This window comes from Arvicanthis niloticus, chromosome 18, assembly GCF_011762505.2.
Source record: "Arvicanthis niloticus isolate mArvNil1 chromosome 18, mArvNil1.pat.X, whole genome shotgun sequence".
Lineage (NCBI taxonomy): Eukaryota > Metazoa > Chordata > Mammalia > Rodentia > Muridae > Arvicanthis > Arvicanthis niloticus.
In genome coordinates this window covers 13,464,610-13,484,449 of record NC_047675.1, presented here as the reverse complement: position 1 = coordinate 13,484,449, position 19,840 = coordinate 13,464,610, and the positions used below count along the sequence as shown (strand labels likewise).

The window sequence follows — 19,840 nt, the reverse complement described above, 5'->3', positions numbered from 1 at the left end:
TTAAAAAATAGGACACATATTTTTGCTGCCTTTCAGAACATCACCTTACCATCATGTACAGTACTATCTTAGGGTAGAAAGGTATTACAAACAAATGAAAATAGAAAAGATCTGGCTTAGCTTTTCTTTTACAAAAAAATATTTAAAACACATTTATTTTAAAAAGCCTAATTATTTAGTGTTGTTGTTGTTGTTGTTATTATTATTATTATTATAAGATTTTAGACCTGCTCTACAGAAGAAAACTGTAAGCCTGATCAAAAACCCATTTCTCAGGTCATAGGCCATATGAGACAAATTACTTCTGATCTTCACAAGTAGAAACAACATCAAGTCTCTTTTTTGCAGTGAATGGTGGAAAACAAATAAAGGCTCTTTTATTAAAAAGCCATTTATACACCTCAAACTAAAGCTCAGGGAATACCATGGAAGAGGGAACGAAAGGAATTCAAGAATTTAAAGATAGGGAGCCAGGTAGAGAAATTCCATCTCCTAGACACAGCAAAGGCAATTTAATCATGAATTACAGCAGCTTCAGGTTTTTGTGTTAGGCCTGCACAAGACTGGCCATCTCAATCGTCAGTCATGGTTGGGAGAAGCTTGTGGGACCCTTTCCCTTCCTGCATAGCCATTCAGCACTGAAAGACTCTGGGAGGAGGAGAGCCTTTGTCTTCAGTTGTAAAAACACTAGGTACCATGAAGCTCCAGTTGATAATTCCAATCCTATGGTCACCCAGATGACACTGGTCAAAGCCAAACCAAACAGAACAAAAGGTGTGAATGTGGAAAGAGACAAAGAGAAATGAACAGGAGCTGGGCAAGGAGAGAAGTGTCAGGATGGGCTAAGACAGCATCCCTAAATGTTATTACATGTACCTGCATGCTTCCTCACATCACATGTGAGCCTATGTGCTTCCTCACGTGTGCCTGTGTGCTTCCTCATGTGTATGTGTGTCCTTCCTCACGTGTGCCTGTGTGCTTTCTCCTGTGTGCTTCCTCAAATGTATGCCTGTGTGCTTTCTCACACATGTGCCTGTGTGCTTCCTCACATGTGCCTGTGTGCTTCCTCACATGTGTGCCTGTGTGCTTCCTCACATGTGTGCCTGTGTGCTTCCTCACATGTGTGCCTGTGTGCTTCCTCACATGTGCCTGTGTGCTTCCTCACATGTGCCTGTGTGCTTCCTCACATGTGAGCCTGTGTGCTTCCTCACATGTGCCTGTGTGCTTCCTCACATGTGTGCCTGTGTGCTTCCTCACATGTGTGCCTGTGTGCTTCCTCACATGTGTGCCTGTGTGCTTCCTCACATGTGCCTGTGTGCTTCCTCATATGTGCCTGTGTGCTTCCTCACATGTGCCTGTGTGCTTCCTCACACATGAGTCTGTGTGCTTCCTCACATGTGCCTGTGTGCTTCCTCACATGTGCCTGTGTGCTTCCTCACATGTGTGCCTGTGTGATTCCTTTCATGCTGATGCCTGTCAAAGGAAAGCTTCATAACACAGTAATATAAATCCCTTACAGTTTACCCAGTGAGAATAAGAACAACATTTTGTTTTGGTGGAAAAAAAGGAAACACTAAGATCCTACAAATAAAAGTAGTAAGTTATGATGAAAGGTCATTTGTTTGTTTGACATTTTAATGAATGAATTATAAAAAGCAATAATGTCAAAAATGCTGAGAAAATCTGTGAAAGCTACTTCATTTTCACTGTTACTAAAACTTTCTGAAAGTTACATTCCTCTATTCAGATGATCTGAGACACAGCATTCACTCAACTTCTGTCACATGCTTTATACTATGCTTGCTTTTAAATTGCATGTGTCTTTTGTAGAGAACAGATGGAATTGGAGATCATTATATTAAGCCAAATACATTAAACTCATAAAGATAAACATCACTTGATTTCATGTTATGTTGGCTAGTCATATGTCAGTTTGACACACAGACTAGAGTAATATGGAAGGAGGACTCTTAACTGAGAAAATGCTTCCATGGGATCTGGTTGTAAGGCATTTTCTTACTTATTCATAGAAGTCCCAGTCCATTGCAAGTAGAGTCAACCCTGGGCTGGTGGTCCTGAATTCTATAAGAAAGCAGGCTGAGAAGCCATGATGAGCAAGCCAGTAAGCAGCACCCTCCATGCCACTGCATGAGCTCCTGACTCCTGGTTCCTGCCTTGTTTGAGATCCTGTCCTGACTTCCTTCAATGATGTTCAGTCTGGTTGGAGAGTAAGTTGAATAAACCCTTTCCTCCCAACTTGCTTGTTGGTCATGATGTTTTACCAAGCAATAGAAATCATAACTAAGAAACATGTGAAAACTCTGTGTGTGTGTGTGTGTGTGTGTGTGTGTGTGTGTGTGTATGTGTGTGTATGTGTGTGTATGTGTGTGTGCATGTTCATTCCTATATATGCACATATGACACATATAAGAAACAGAGGGACTATGAACAGGAAGGAAGTCTAAAGAAAGAGAAGGAAGTAAGAGTAATAGGTAGAACAAGGAGGAGGGATAAAAGTTGAGGCAATATGAGGAAAGTAAAATAATATCTATTTAAATAAATTTAAATATATATACATACATATATATGTACACATATATAATGAAATCCATTATTTCACATACCAAAAAAATTAACACAAAGGTAATTTAATAAGGATAATTACATAATAATCCAAAATCTATTATCTAATTATAAGAATTTAAAACATGCATCTTTTATCAAATTAAAATTACATTTTTAAGAAAGAAAGGAAAAATCAGATATCCTCTACATGAAATTCAGTAACAAAAAATTTGGGAAAAATCATACCTCATCTGTGTTATAGATTATCTGGAGCCCTGAGGAAATCATTTCCACCAGGTAAAGAAGAAAGAGTGAGACTGCATTTATCTGAAAACAAACAGCAACATTTAAAGGTTAAAGGAAGGAATGAAAAGATTATGCTACGAAACTGAATATATATGCTATAATTTTCTCCAATAGTGTCAGATAAAAATTATTTCTTCCCTATCACTAAATTAAAGAGAAATGAACCTAATCTAGAACATGTTAACCAGCATTTTATATGAAATGCTAAAATTCCATATTTACTGTGCTGTTTAACACATGACTGGGTTTGAGAAGGTTCTAAGGAGAATTCTTAGCATGGTTTCTGTAACATTTCTTTCCTTCAGTTTTCAAATTTGAAGTCTAAAGTACTTTTTGGAATACTTTCACCCCGAGGAAGTAATATAATGACATCCATTTGAAACATATGTAAATGAAAAAGCTATTTGGGAAGCAAGCCATCACACCTCCACCAACACACTATAAACAATAATGAGCACATCTTGAAAACAGTCTCATTCAGACAAACAGAATTTATGGAAACAAAGGAACATGTTACCTATAATCATTGATATGTTGTATAATTTAAAACTACTTATGAAAAAGTGCTATGAACACATGAAAATATTAGTCTATTAAATATATGCTTTATGTGATCTAAACAAAAACCAATGCTTCCTAATGTAATCATAAAAGATTATGATAGAATACATAAGTATCTCACATAAAGAACTGATAAAGTACAGTCTCCAATATGGACACATTTTGAGTGATTAATTCTCAATGTCAGCTTGACTAGACACAAGGGCACCTGGATAGTTAGTAAAACACTGTCTCCAATGTGGAAAAAAAGGCAGAGGAAGTGCAAATCCTTGCTTTTCTGCCAGAGTTAGGACACTCGTCTTCTGGCTTCGATGTCACACAAGATGTTTTCAATCTGGGAGTTCCAGGACTCACACATCATGCAGCCTTTCCCAGCATTTGGTCCTTTAGCCTCTAACTGAGAACCGTACTACCAGACTTAGAATGGACTTCACTACTGGAATCTTTGCCAATCCTTGTAGATAATCTGTTGTGGAATTTAGCATCAATAATCATGTGACCAGCCAGGTGCGATGGTGCATGCCTGTAATCCCACCACTCCGGAAGGCTTAAGTTCAGTTACACAGTGAGTTGTATACAGAGAGACCTTATTTCTCAAAAGAAATTCAAAAAGTTACATGAACCATTTCCCCAAGTATTACTTATAGACACTCAACTCTGACCATGCCTGGTCTCAAGTACATGCGTATATCTATACTCCTTGTCCTCCCTCCCCATTGGTGCCTTAACTCTGAACCCACTTGGTAATGCATCATTGGTAATCAAAGAAGCCAGTAACAAAAGATTCTCCAACTTCCTATCTTATATGATTGCCTGTAAATTTGAAATGTGAAGAACTGCTTAGAGTTTGAGGATGAAAAATTGTTCTAAACTTCAATGTGGTAACTGTTGCACAACTCAGAATATACTAGAAACACAGAGTGGTACATCTCAGAGAGAGAAACTACATGGTGTTTGAATTATATCTCAATAAAATTGCTATCAAATAAGTAAAATTTAAGAAAAATTATATCGGGATCCTGCAAACCTGAGTTAAAAAGTAAACACAAGGTGCAGTTTGTGTTCACATGTGAAGGTTATTCTTCCCTAACACCATCGGTGCTTTGTGTCCCCTAACTTGCCTCTAGTTTTCACTGAGCAACAACAGGAAGATGGGGCAGAAAATTACTGGTGCCTTTCAAATCCTTGGACAAGGAAGTGCTGTGCTAGTGGGGCTCTGTGCTGTGAAAATGGGGGTAAAGAGGACTGGCAGCTGGCTCGAGCTGCAATTGAACAGGAGGAATAACTTTAAATGTGCTTAACATAGCAGGTTACCTATTGTTGACAAAAACGGAGTATTTGAAAATAACTATGAAGAAAGACTGTCTGCTACAACAAGAAATTGTGAATGTCTAAGATGATTAATATGCCAATTATCTTGATTTAATCATTGTATCTATTGACATTACATACCCCATGAATACCTATCAATTAATAACTTTAATTGATAAAAAGTTATCAATAACTTTTTTTGATAGAATACCTATCAATTAATAACTTTTCCATTATATGTATTCCCAACCAAGAATTAAAATGGTAAATGTGAACAAAAAGAAAAAACTATAACTCTAGTCTTTAGAGAGACTACTCTTTTGATGTAAGCTCTTTGAGACTTTTAAAGCTTTCTTATAATTTTAGAAATCCTAAGAATGTAAACTTTATCATAGTTTAGCTCTTTGTCCATATGTACACACATACATCACAGTACATGCACAGAGGTCAGAGGCCAGATATCTGGAGCTACTTCTCTCCTTCCCAGGTCATCAGGTTGGGTGGGAGGTACCTTTATGCCCTATTCCATCTCACTAACCCAAAGTTTATTTGTTTAAAGGAAAATTAAAGTTGTATACCTTTTATTTTTATTTTAATAATGTGTAATAAAGTTTTTAGAAAAATGAATTTAACTCAATCATTAAAAACAAATAAACTAACATTAGTATCTGCTATATAGAAATAGAAAAAAGTGCTTTCTGTGTTTGGAGACAACTTACTAAAGTTTGGATTTATAAACAAGCCTTATTTTTGTAGGTATGTTACTACCTTCTAAGTAGAAATAATAATACAATCCACTCAAATATAAAAAGGAGACACTCCAACTGGAAAGATAGGTCAATGAGTAAAGTGCTTGCCGTGTGTGAGAATATGACAGTCTCCAGAACCTGAGCTAGGTGTGGTAGTACCCTCTTGTAATCCCAGTGCTCGTAGACACAAGATCGACAAGATTGCTGGGATTCACTAGCTAGCCAACCTCGTCTAATTAGTTAGCATTAAACCACTATCTATAAGTTGGACAGTGTCTAAGTAAGTACATTGGAGGTTGTCCTACGGCTTCTATATACACTCATGTACATGTAAACACACACACACAGACACACACATATACATATATGCTCTTTGTCCATATGCACACCCATAAAGCACAGTACATGAGTGAAGGTCAGAAGCCACATTTCTGGAATGAATATATATATATATACACACACATATATATTTGTATGCACCATATATATACATATATATTTGTACGTACCATATATATACATATGTATATACACACACACATATATATGCACTATATGCATATATGTATATATATGCATGTGCCTGAACACATTTAAGTGTATGTGTACATATTAAGTGCACCTGCACACACACAGAAGAAACACTTATATTTAGTAAGAAATATATGATTAATGAGTATCTTATTTCAAAATAATAGAACACACAGATAAACAAAAAGAAAGTCTATTAGGAATAATATTTATATTTTACAAACAAGTCATAGGACATCCAGCTTAAATTACACAAATGTAGGGATGATAGTAAAAAAAAAAAAAAAAAAGAAAAATTCTGTGGTACATTCTTATATGTCTAGAATTTAACAAAACACAAAATTGTTGTTTTAAAATCTTCAGTTAATTCAGTCACTCTGGATTTCTGACAAGGTTGAACACTTATAGTCTCTTAGCCAACCCAGGCTATTTACTTTGGGAGAACAGATTTGAGAGGACGGTGTTCAGATGGCATTCACTGTAAAGCCAAGACATAAACCAGAACTATAGTCTTTTAAGTCAAGAAAGATGGTCTTTTTGTTGACAATATTGGACTGGGTATTGGATCTTTCTTGTACCATATTATTACAAATTGGTAATAGTTGTTCTCTAATTATATTTTGAGGGAAAGGTTTTTTTTTTCTCTTTTATTCTAACAGAAAAGGTGATATGTAGCAGGATACGTATTTTGCTACATTGTATTCACAGTGGAGCTCGGTGATTAGGCAGTAGAAGAGGAGGTAGAGCTGGGAGAGAAAGAGTGGAAGAGAAGGGGAGAAATAGAGGAAGAGGAGGAGAAGAAGGAGGCTATCGGCGATGAAGAATGACGGACGGGTCGAAAGCTGTCCTGGGTAGCAACTTCTATCAAAAGGTTAGATATTGGGTAACAACTCTAATTGTGTGGGTATCTTGTTGATTGAGCTCTTCTAAATATATAAATCATTTAGCCAATCAAAAAGAAAAAAAAGAAAGAAATGCCTGATATTCCCACAGACGTGTTTAGCCTTACTGAAGGTTGATATACAAAAAAAAAAAAAAAAAAAAAAAAAAACCCACCCTAACGGACCCACCAAACCTTCTAAATAATTGTTATACCCCTATTGACTGCCTATTGTTTCCAAGTGTAGAAATTCTCTTAAATATATAAGCAAGCTTTAATTAGTGAAGGGAAAGTAGACGTCTACCTTCTAAAGAGAAATAACCATTACTCCATGACATGGTCCATTTCATATCTCAGGAAGTAATTCCTTCAGCCTTATCAGTTACTAATTAACTTTCTTTTGCATTTCAGGGTCCATTTACACTACTTTGAAGTAAGTGGTAAAATTTACTTATTTTAGAAAAAAAGTATAAGCTCTGGGAGGGGGGACCAGGAAGAGGGCAAGATTTGGAATGTAAATAAATAAAATAATTTTAAAAATAAGTATAAGCACCCTCAAATATGCTAGGATATGGAACACAAATAGTGGAGAAGTAAATCTTTAACTTTTCTTTTACCTGAAGATGGCCATATTCTTCATAGCTGAGCAACTCATCCCCGGTGTGCACACTGAAAACAGAGTGAAGACACGTTGTGGGCCGGGGATCTTGCTTAAACTGCTGGACCTAGAATCAGAGACACAGTGAGAATGATGGTCATTCACATACTCATCTAACATTGAGATAGTTATTTTTCAAGCAATTCTTTCCATAAGGAAAGCTAAAGCTCATGATGCCCAACTTACTAGACTGCACACAACTGCCTGGTGATGGTCATAGCACTGAGCTCTAATGGATTAGAGAGTGTGTAAGCATGGCTGCAACAATTTGTGGCAAAGTACTGAATATTACTTGATTGAGGGCTTTTGTTAACATTTCATTTATTTATAGTGTATGTGCATATGTATGTGTATATGTCTGTTTATGTGTATATGTGTTGGTATGTATACATGTCCCACACATGATTTTGAAGGTTAGAAGACAGCTTATGGGAGACAATTCTCTTCCTCCATCATTTGAGGCCCAGGGACTGACATTAGGCCATCAAGCTTGGTGGAAGGCCCTTTTACCTGCTGAGCCACCTTGCCAGCATAGCTTATTTAATTACGAGTGAAATATATGTTTCCTGTGTATAACAGGGTTCCAATAACTGTACTTAACTATACAGTTAACTGGAAATGCTTAACATGACAGTGGAACTGAAAAGTATTTTTGACTATATTCTAAAGCAGTTTAGTATCCAAAATTCAGATTCTCTTCTCTTCCCCGAGGATAACACACTTTATATATGGTACTGCAAGTATGTTTTCATTTTTCTTATATACATAATTATGGGAGTAACAATTCTATGAAGATATAGAGCATATTTTTTATTTACTAATCACATATTAATTTGTTTTTCTTTTTTTTCCAGTTGGCTCTCTCTTGCTATGTTGGCCAATTTGGTCTCAAAAAGCTGAGAAGTTGTACTTTTCAAGAGTAGCCATGACTATGGGCCAATGTTCCTGCCTTAACCATTATGCATTACAAAGTATAAATTCTAAAATATCCAACAGATAACTCCAAAGACAAAAATAACCATCCTCTTTTAGGGCCTGCTCAATTGAACTTGAGTAGCATTTACTGATGCCAATGATGTGCCAAATATAAGAAAAGAATAATGAGAACAAGCAGCAAGAGTTTTCTTCTCTTACCAAAGAGTGATACTAATACAAATAAGTTTATGTTCCAACCTTAGCCAATTCAGTTAAGGACACATGATCATATTCTTATCTCTTTCAAAATTCTCATCCTTAGAAGCTCATCTGAGCTAAATGTGGTAGCGTACTCCTTTGATCCCAGCTCTTAGGAGGCAGAGGCTAGGAAATTGTGAGTTTACAGCTAGCCTGGTCTACATAGTGAATTCCAGGACAGCCAAACTTTGACAGTAAGACTCATTATCAAAACAAGCAGCCAAACAAAGAACAACCAACAGACAGAAAGTCAAAACTCCTATCTGCTAGAGCAGGAGAGCTGGTCCTGCCCACATCTACTGAAACACTCCGGACAGCAGGTCCTGCACCTTGCCAGGGCAGCATCGTACTTCTGGCCCTGAATGTGAGGTGAGCTAGCCCCAAGGGTGTAAGCATGAGAGAACTGGTCCCACAAATTGTCTGCCATGTGGCTGTGTGGACAAGGAAGAGATTCCCTCCACCACCCTTACCACCTTCTGCAGGTGGGAGAGCTTACCTTCGTATCACAAAAGCAGGAGCCATCCCTGCCCATCACAGGAGTAGCATAAGAGCTGGCCTTGAATGTAAAAGTTGCAGGTGAGCCAGCCCTGAGGGTATGACAGCAGAAGAGCAGCAGGCAGACTAGCTCAGATACCTTTCAGGTCTAGATCCAAGGCTTTGAATTGGTCCACCCCAACACCTAACCCATTGATGAACTGCTGGAGCATATGAAGGGCTTGGTCCTACAGATCCAAAACTACAGGATCTCCACAACACAGGGCAACAATAGGATACTGGAGGAGCCCAGGTGAGGCTCCAGAGCTGACAGAGTAGCAGAAGCCTCAAATCAGATGAGTCATTGTGATGAACATTTGCAAAGAAGTGTGGACAAAATGGCATAGTATGCCGCACTACAGCACCCAGAGTGAGGGGTTTGTTTGTTTGTTTTTCTGTGTGGGGGGGGTGGAGATTGATGATGGATACAAGAGAGAAAGATGACTAGGATTGGGGTACATGATGCAAAATTGACAAAGAAATAATAAAAAATTAAAAACAAAACAAATACAAAACAACAACAAAAATCCTATCTGCACCTTGCTTGATCCTTGTGGCTGGGGCAGACACCTAGCTGGTCTGCTCCCATGAAGACACCATGTCTTGAGACATCCTAGAAGAGCCACTGCACTCAGAGCAGCAGGTGAGAACCCTCTCCCATTACTCTACACCCCAGAGCTACAACTGGAAGCCTGGGGAGCTCAGGACCCATCAGCCACCCAAACCCCGCCCCTCCGGAATACCACTTCCCTTCAGCCCCTCACTTGGTTCTTTTGGCTGGGGCAGACACCTAGCTGGTCTGCTCCCATGGAGACACCATATCCTGAGACATCCTAGAGGAGCCACTGCACTCAGAGCAGCCGGAGCTCAGGATCAAAAGATCACAGAGGCATCTGGACCCTGAGGAGTTCTGACACAATCAAGATAACTGGAAAGACAGGCTCCAGTCAGAGAAAGTGAGGGCAGGTAGCACTAGAGTTAAACAGCAAAAGGCAAGCACAAGAACTTAAGCAACAGAAACCAAAGCTACCTGGCATCATCATAACCCAGTTTTCCCACCATAGCAAGCTCTGGATACCCCATCACACCGGAAAAGCAGGATTCAGAATTAAAATCACTGCTCATGATGATAATAGAGGCCTTTAAGAAGAACACAAATAACTCCCTTAAAGAAGTACAGGAGAACACAGATAAACAGGTAGAAGCCCTTAAAGAGAGGAACACAAAAATCTCTTAAAGAATTGCAAGAAAACACAACCAAACAAGTGAAGGAATTAAACAAAACCACCCAGGATCTAAAAAATGGAAGTAGAAACAATAAAGAAATCTCAAAGAGAGACTGCCCTGGAGATAGAAAAACCTAAGAAAGAGATCAAGAGTCATAGATGCAAGCATCACCAACAGAATACAAGAGATAGAAGAGAGAATCTCATGTGCAGAAGGTACTATAAAAAACATTGACACAACTGTCAAAGAAAATGCAAACTGCAAATAGCTCCTAACCCAAAAATCCACAAAATACAGGACACAATGAGAAGACCAAACCGAAGGATAATAGGTATAGATGAGGGTGAAGATTCCCAACTTAAAGGGCCAGTAAATATCTTCAACAAAATTATAAAGGAAAACGTCCCTAAGCTAAAGAAAGAGATGTCCATGAATATACAAGAAGCCTACAGAACTCCAAATAGACTAGACCAGAAAAGAAATACCTCCTGTCACAAAATAATCAAAACATCAAATGTACAAAACAAAGAAAAAATACTAAAAGCAGTAAGGGAAAAAGGTAAAGTAACATATAAAGGCAGATCTATAAGAATTACACCAGACTTCTCACCAGAGACCATAAAAGCCAAAAGATCCTGGACTGATATCATACAGACCCTAAGAGAACAGAAATGCCAGCCCAGACTACTATACTCAGCAAAACTCTCAATCACTATTGATGGAGAAACCAAGATATTTCATGACAAAACCAAATTTACACAATATCTTCTCACAAATCCAGCACTACAAAGGATAACTGATGGAAAACTCCAACACAAGGAGGGAAACTACAACCTAGAAAAAGCAAGTAAGTAGTCTTCCAACAACCCCAAAAGAAGATAGTTCCACAAACATAATTCCACCTCTAATGACAAAAATAACAGAAAGCAACATCATTTTTTTCTTAATATCTCTTAATATCAATGGACTCATTTCTCCAATAAAAAGACATATACTATCAGACTGGATTCATAAACAGGACCCAGAATTTTACTACATACAGGAAACACACCTCTGTGACAAAGACAGACACTACATCAGAGTAAAAGGTTGGAAAACAATCTTCCAAGCAAATGGTCCCAAGAAACATGCTGGGGTAGCCATTCTAATAACAAATAATATCGACTTTCAACCAAAAGTAACCAAAAAAGATAAGGAAGGACACTTCATACTCATCAAAGGAAAAATGTACCAAGAAGAACTCTCAGTTCTGAACATCTACGCCTCAAATAAAAGGGCACCCACATACATAAAAGAAACTTTTCTAAAGCTTAAAGCATACATTACACCTCACACAATAATAGTGGAAGATTTTTTTCTTTGATGAGTATGGGACTCCATGAAAGCAGTGCTAAGGGGAAAACTCATAGCTCTAAGTGCCTACTAAAAGAAACTGGAGAGAGCATACACTAACAACTTGACAGCGCACCTGAAAGTGTTAGAACAAAAAGAAGCTAATATACCCAAAAGGAGTAGACAGCAGGAAATAATCAAAGGATAATAGCAGGAAAGCTCCAATACAAGGAGGGCAATTATACCCCAGAAAGAGCAAGAAAGTAATCCTCTTTCAACAAACCCAAAAGAAGATAACCACACAAATAATGCCTCCACTATTAACAAAAATAACAGGAAGCAACAATCTCCTCTCCTTAATAGCTCTTAACATCAATGGACTCAATTCCCCAATAAAAAGACATGGACTAATGGACTGGATATGTAATCAGGACCCAGCATTTTGCTGCATACAGAAAACCCACCTCAGTGACAAAGACAGACACTACCTTAGAATAAAAGGCTGGAAAACAATTTTTCAAGCAAATGGTCCTAAGAAACAAGCTGGAGTAGCCATTCTAATATCAAATAAAATCAAGTTTGAACTTAAAGCTATCAAAAAGGATAAGGAAGGACACTTCATACTCGTCAAAGGAAAAGTCAACCAAGATGAACTCTCAGTACTGAACATCTATGCGCCAAACGCAAGAGCACCCACTTTCATAAAAGAAACTTTACTAAAGCTCAAAGCACACATTGCACCTCACATAATAATAGTGGGAGACACCCCACTCTCAGCAATGGACAGATCATGGAAACATTTTACATTATTTTGGTGGGCTTTTATTATTCTTTTTTGTCTTTTTTTTATTTTATTTTACATTTTATTTACATTTAAGATGCCATCCCCTTTCCCCATTTCCCCTCCCTAGAAAACCCCTGCCCATGCCCCCCTTTCCTTTTTGCTTTTATACAATTTTTTAAAAATGTTAATCAAAGGCTTTATACAGATACCAGGTACAAAATTAAATCAGGATCAAATAAACCATCTAAACAGTCCAATAACCCCTAAAGAAATAGCAGCAGTCATTAAAAGTCTCCCCACTAAAAAAAGTCCAGGACCAGATGGTTTTAGTGCAGAATTTTATCAGACCTTCAAGGAAGACCTAATACCATTTCCCTTCAAACTATTACACAGAATAGAAACAAAACAAAAGGAACACTACCCAATTTGTTCTATGAAGGTACAATCACACTCCTACCTAAACCTAGCAAAGACCAAACAAAGAAAGAGAACTTCAGACCAATCTCCCTTATAAATATTGATGCAAAAATACTCAATATAATCTACTATATAAGCAAACTCAAAAAAAAAAAAACCACATGATCATATCACTAGATGCTGAGAAAGCATTTGACAAAATTCAACATCCCTTCATGGTAAAAGTGTTGAAAAGATCGGGAATTCAAGGCCTAATACCTAAACATAGTAAAAGCAATATAGAGCAAGCCAATAGCCAACATCAAACTAAATGGAAATTTGAAGCAATCCCACTACGATCAGGGACTAGACAAGACTGCCCACTCTTACCCTACCTATTCAATATAGTACTGGAAGTCCTAGCCAGAGCAATTAGACAACAAAAGGAAGTCAAGGGGATACAAATAGGAAAGGAAGAAGTCAAATTTTCACTATTTGCAGATGATCTGATAGTATACTTAAGTGACCCTAAAACTTCCACCAGAGAACTCCTAAACCTGATAAACAACTTCAGCAAAGTGGCTAGATATAAAATCAACTCAAATCAGTAGCCTTCCTCTACTAGAAAGATAAACAGGCTGAGAAAGAAATTAGGGAAATGACACCCTTCAAAATAGTCATAAACAATATAAAATACCTTGGTGTGAATCTAACCAAGCAAGTGAAAGATCTGTATGACAAGAACTTCAAGTCTCTGAAGAAAGAAATCGAAGATCTCACAAGATGGAAAGATTTCCCATGCTCATGGATTGGCAGGATTAATTTAGTAAAACTGGCCATCTTGCCAAAAGCAATCTACAGATTCAATGCAATCCCCATCAAAATTCCAAATCAATTCTTCATAGAGTTAGAAAGAGCAATTTGCAAATTCATTTGGAATAACAAAAAACCCATACGTATATATGTATAAAAGCATGTAACAGCAATTAAAGAAAAACAGCAGCAAGGATAGGAGGATTTGGAGGGAGGAGCAGGAAAAGGGAGATGATGCAATTATAAGAAGTTGTCAACAACGTAAAAAAAAAAATTGAGAAGGCGAGGCTGACTCCATGATAGGGTTCAACTGGCAGTTCAGGACTGGGCAATTCCAAGCAAGTCCAGATCTCAGAAGCTGCCCCACCGCTGGGCCTGAAGAAAGGACACTGGGTCAGCAACAGTTTCCAGACTTCTTCAGCTATTTCCTCAGCAATAGTTTCCAGACTCCCCAGCAAGTCTCCAGCCCCCATTTTTCAGTAATGGAATGTCCCTAGAGATGGAGCAAGATAAAGGTCACCCGCCCCAGAATCCCCTAATGTGCTTTAAATCAGGCCTGAGAGCTCTCTATCTTAGTTCTCTATCTCATGCAGGACTTCTGCAGAATAAAACACTCTTTGTGTTTACATACTATTTGAGTCTGGGGTGTCATTCTTCAGCAACTCATGGACCCTTACAAAATCATCTTTAAAATAAACTATCTGAAAAGGGCATTTTTGTAATCCCAGTCAATTGACCATCATGGATTTCTGTATAGTATGGCTACTTTCAGTTAATTCTGTCTTATACTCTTCCTGTGAAACTAAGACGGGCATTCTCTTTCTTAACCAGCTCCTGGATCCTCAGGTATTCCCTGTGACACAACTGAGAGGAACACTTTGCTGTTGCTCTTGATGAGTCCCTTTCAAAGACATCTAAGGTGCTTCCTGATACATTCCAAGGTGGCTTCAGGATGGGGGGGGGGGGGGGCTGTCAGAGGAAACAAAAGAAGCACTGACATCTGGCTTTTCAACCACATAAGGTCTCTACTAGGGAAGGCAGAGAGCAGCTGGAGAGGAAGTTAACACCAATGATTTCCTAAATCTCCTGTTCCTACGCTCCAGTAAACCTCTTGCATTAGATCTGTTGCCTGGCATAATCTCTGACTGGCATACCTTGGCCAAGACCTCCCAAGGCAACTTTGACCATTTAATCCTAACACTAGTGTTCTCTGAAGTCACAGGCAGTTTTACAGTACTGAGTCTTCAGCCTTGGGAATCTATGGTTAGTCCAGATAGTTGCTGGTAGAACTGAGTTAAACTGCAGAATGCTGGACATCTCAGAATGGAAGTTTGCACCCATCACTTAGTATGAAAAATGACGGGAAGAAAGAAGAGCTCTCCTTTGTTCACGCTAGAAGCTATGTTGTCCAAGATGGTAGCCACTTATTACAAGTGACTAATCAAATTGCAATGAATTAAAATCACATAAGCTTATGGATTCAGTTAAGGAATCCACTTTCTGGTCACATTCTAATTGTTCCATAACCACATGATGCAAATGTCTAAGCTCAACATGCACACAGAACGTTTCTATCACGACAAAAAGTTCTAGTCTAGACTGAGAGACCTGCTGCCATGCCCCTGCACAAACATGACTAAAGTCAACACCATGTAAATCAGTATCAGTCAGGACGGTATCAGGACTGAGTCATGAGGGGTATGCTCTGAAATGCAGTCTCTTGGTCATGAGTCTCATGGCCACCACTCTTGTGAATTCTCAGCAGCTACAATTATCTGCATAAGAACAAGCCAGTCAAAATCCCCAATAACTGGACTCAAGGGTTTAAAGGAAAAAAAAAAAAAAAAAGAAAGAAAGAAAAGGAAATAGGGAAAAGGAAGTGGATGAGCCAGAAAAGATGTCAGAGTGGTTATGAGCACAGGCCTCAATCCCCAGCATTCACTCTCTGTAACTCCAAGCCACAGGATCCAACATTCTCTTCTGCCCTCGAAGAGAACAATAGGCACACACGTAGTACATGAACATATATGCAGACAAAATACCCATACAGATAAAATAAACAAGGTTTTCAATAGAGGACATGGAATAGGGTTAAGCATGTTAGAATGAATATGATCAGAACACATTATGTGTACAAAATTGTCAAAGGATAAGAGAGTCTGTTACAAAATTAAGAAATGATTGGGGATTCTACTTTCCATTTACACAGTAGCTAAGAAACATAGAAAAGTTGGACATTCTGTTCTCACACAACAGAAGCGATACCCTGAAACCACACAAACAAAAGTCATGCTCTTACTGCCATGATTATGATCTCAAAGAAATGAACATTACTCTAGAGTCCTAACCAAAAATATGACTGAACGGAAACAAAATTCATGTTCCCTACCGTCCTAGTTTTTTCTGTTCCTGAACTTGAGAAGAACGCTTCAGAAGATTTCCCACTGTACATCTAGTCTTCTCTCAGCAACAGCTGAGGTTTCAGCCCTGGCAGTCAGTATCTACAGCACACCAAGTCTCATGTCCACAATTTCTTAGCTGACATATATCCCAGGAATAGCCCCTTGAGAGTCTTTAGGGAACTCTCAAACTTCGTTATGAGAGTCACAAGGCAGGCTTCCCTAATCAACATTTCTCTCAATACTTCTGTCTTCAAGTCCCTCAAAAAACAGCTCATTAAACTCTGATCGTTCAGTGGCCTTGTGAGCCAAAAGCTCTAAATGCCTCCAAAGTCTTCTCTTAAACATGATCAGGTCTAACACACCAACAACCCCACTCTCTGGCAACTATTTCTGACCTTGTTTGTTCTTGTGGTACTATGGTATAACATGACAGAAACCAGGTTGGTGAAGGGGAGATGGGTTTATTTACCTTACAGGTTACAGGCCAACATTGAGAGAAGTCAGGACAGGAAACAAGAAGCAAAAATTGGAGCAGAGAGAAGGGATTGCTGTTCACCCCCTGGCTCTGCATAGCTTGCTTGGCTTGCTTTCTTACATAGTCAAAGACTACATCCCCAGGTGTGAAGACAACCAAGTGGGCTGGGCCCGACCACATTAGTCATTAAACACAGACCAAACTGTTGGAGAAAAATTCATTCCTCAATAGAGGCTCTCTCATAACAAGTGATTCTATTGTGTCAAGCTGACAACTAACCAGTACACCCATTTAAGAGGGATCTAACAGGACAAGGTTTTGTCAGGTTAATGAAGCCACTGCTGCAGCTGACAAAATGATGCTTGTCGTTTGTCTTCAAGACATGCAAGAACCCAGCAGGAGAGTTTATCTCTAACCACAGTGTCAGGGGAAAACTAACCACTACATGATTAAAGATGTTCTCATGGGGAGTTATATAATGGCTTTGCATTTCAAAGCTGTTAAAAGACAAGCAATTTAAGATTTCAGAAAAAATATTCAAATTCCGTAAGCTTTGAAAATTAATGAGGTATGCTGTATGTCAACTTCAAACAAAATGTACTCTTGAAAACAGTCAAGAAACAAAGTACATTAATTAGTATTTTATAGGCTACTTAGCATTTGCCAAGTAAAGATCAAGAAAATGATTAGAGCAAATTTTTCTAAACTATATCAGAATTTTATTTTACTTGTGTTGTAAATAAATTGCTTATTTGGGATAGTTAGTTTGTCATCCATTCTTAATTTATAGCCTTATAACACGCATCTAGAGGAAAATAATCATACTATCCTGTTAACTGTTCTGGAAGAACAAATTTTACAAAATTTCAGTGTATTTCTAATTGAATAGAAACTACCAAGCAGCATTTTAAATGAAATGAAGCAGAAGGCATACCCACCATAAAGACCTCCAAGTTAACTAACTACACGTCACTTGTGAAGCTCGGTGTGTCTTCTCCACAAGAACGATAAAAAAGAGCTGTCTACCAGGTTTCTACTGTTGTGATGAAACACCATGACCAAAAGCAAATTGGGGAGGAAAGGGTTGATTTCATTTACACTTCATATTATGGTCAATGGCAAGTCCAGGCAGAAAGCTGGACACCAACCTGGTGCAGAGACCATGGATAGTGCTGCTGATTCATTTGCTCCTTGTAGCTTGCTCAGCCTGCTTTCTCATAGAACCAGGAACACCAGACCACGGTACATCACAGACTTGCCTACAGGCCAATCTGATAGAGGCACTTGCTTAATTGTGGTTCCTTTTCCCAAATAATTCCAGTTGTGTCAAGCTGACATAAAACTAGCCAGGACAAGAGCAAACAGAATATTAGGAAGACATTAATAGCCAACAGCCCAGGTAAGATAATAAAAAAAGATGATACTGTTTTATATCCTACAAATCAAGGACAATTCCACGCAACCATGTCAACTTCCAAATAAATGTAAAATATCTTTTAGCTGGTGTTTTTCCAAGAACACCAAGAAGCACGGTCCATTGAAAGAAGTAAAGCTTACACTTTCTATATTATAATTTTAATTCAGAAGATGAAGATCATAACTTAAGGCCAAACAGCACATTCATACTACAAATACCCTTTTCTTTAATGGAAAAGAAAAAGGTGAAAAGGTAATTATTTCACCATTTAAAGGCCTAGAAATGACCTTGCCAACAAGACAGACCCTGAATCATGGTGGAAGGTGAGAACTGATTCTGGTCAGGTGTCTTCTGCCCTCTACACATGCACCAGGGTACATTCACACACACACACACACACACACACACACACACTAATAAACATATGCTCATAGCAGAAGAGATAGCTCAGGCAGGTAAGGGTGCTTGGGCTAAGCAACCTGAATTCCATTCCTGTGCCCTGTTTGGTGGGAAGTAAGGACTTCTGCAAGTTGTGCTCTGACCTTCACACATGTGTCCTGGCACACACATGCAATAAAACAATATTCATACATCCATAGATTCACAAAGAAATGGCTTATCCAGCAGGAAGAGAAATAATAAGAAGTGTGAAGTATAGGTTACTTTTCTTCTACTCTTATCACTATGCTGGTTTCAAACTGGGAAAAAATCCTAGGATCTTTTGTCAAGAGCCTTAAGGAAGAATTACCTACATCAGGCTGGCCTGTGGGTGAGGCCTGCCCTGCCAGCATAACTGTAGACATTTTGTTCCATGCTGAGAAGTTATTTCATATAGTTGCTCTAATATGCCTACTAGATATTGACATGGAAACATAACTTGACCACATACCTTGTTATGTTCTATATGTGATGAGGCTTGTTAGTCTTAAGAACTTCTACAACCACAAGCTTCACTTAGGATCCATCAAGTTAAAGATAATATGAACTATTATGTTTTGTCTTGAATGGCTGGAGTCAGGGCCTACCGAGTATTCAGCAGCGCTTCACGCACTTGCATATACGCTCACTGTGGCTTTTGCTGTTTTAGCCTTTATAAACTGGCTCTGAGAAGTGTTTGGTACACGGTTTTCAGCCCCCAAGTCTGAAGCTGTCAATCAGTTTTTTGGTGTTTGTTCAATAAACCATCCCTGTCTGACTGACATCAATGTTTGTATGGTTTGTGGGCAGGCTCTAGAACCCCAACGGTGGGAGTATCTGTCGGGATTGCCTTGATTTCTAATTGCAGTAGGAAGACTCAGCACACTGCAGGCAGCACCATCATGTAGACAGGGGTCTGAACAGCATGACAAGTGAAAGCTAGCTGTGCGGGATTAATAGGCAAGGGAGTGAGTATTCTCTTTGCTCTTAACTGTGGGCATGGTTTGACTTGTTGTTTGACTTCCTGCCTTGACATTCCCAAAATAATGGACTATAATTAGAAACTGACAGCCGAATAAACCTTTTCTCCTCCAAGTGGCTTTTTTCAAGATATTTTATCACAGAAACAAACATAAAACTAAACAACTACCTTCATCAGAACATTGGTGGCTACCTGAAACAGACCTGTAAGATCCAGCCTGTTTCTGGGCTTGGTAGTGCACATATTTAATCCCAGCACATGTGACGTATGTACAGGTGGATCTCTGGGAGTTAAAAGCTAGCCTAGTCAATAGAGTGAGTTCCAGAA

General features: G+C 38.6%; 1 protein-coding gene across 8 annotated transcripts in view; it reads right to left on the bottom strand.

Annotated features, from left to right (window-relative positions):
- Phkb (phosphorylase kinase regulatory subunit beta) overlaps positions 1–19,840 on the bottom strand; it is a 171,014-nt gene that overhangs the window by 115,520 nt on the left and 35,654 nt on the right. For all 8 annotated transcript variants that reach the window (XM_034523099.2, XM_034523100.2, XM_034523101.2 and 5 more), the window contains 2 exons: positions 7,521–7,628; positions 2,812–2,892 (listed from right to left, as the gene is read on the bottom strand). In XM_034523099.2, the coding sequence (XP_034378990.2) occupies positions 2,812–2,892; positions 7,521–7,628 (189 nt within the window). The remainder of the gene's footprint in view (positions 1–2,811; positions 2,893–7,520; positions 7,629–19,840) is intronic.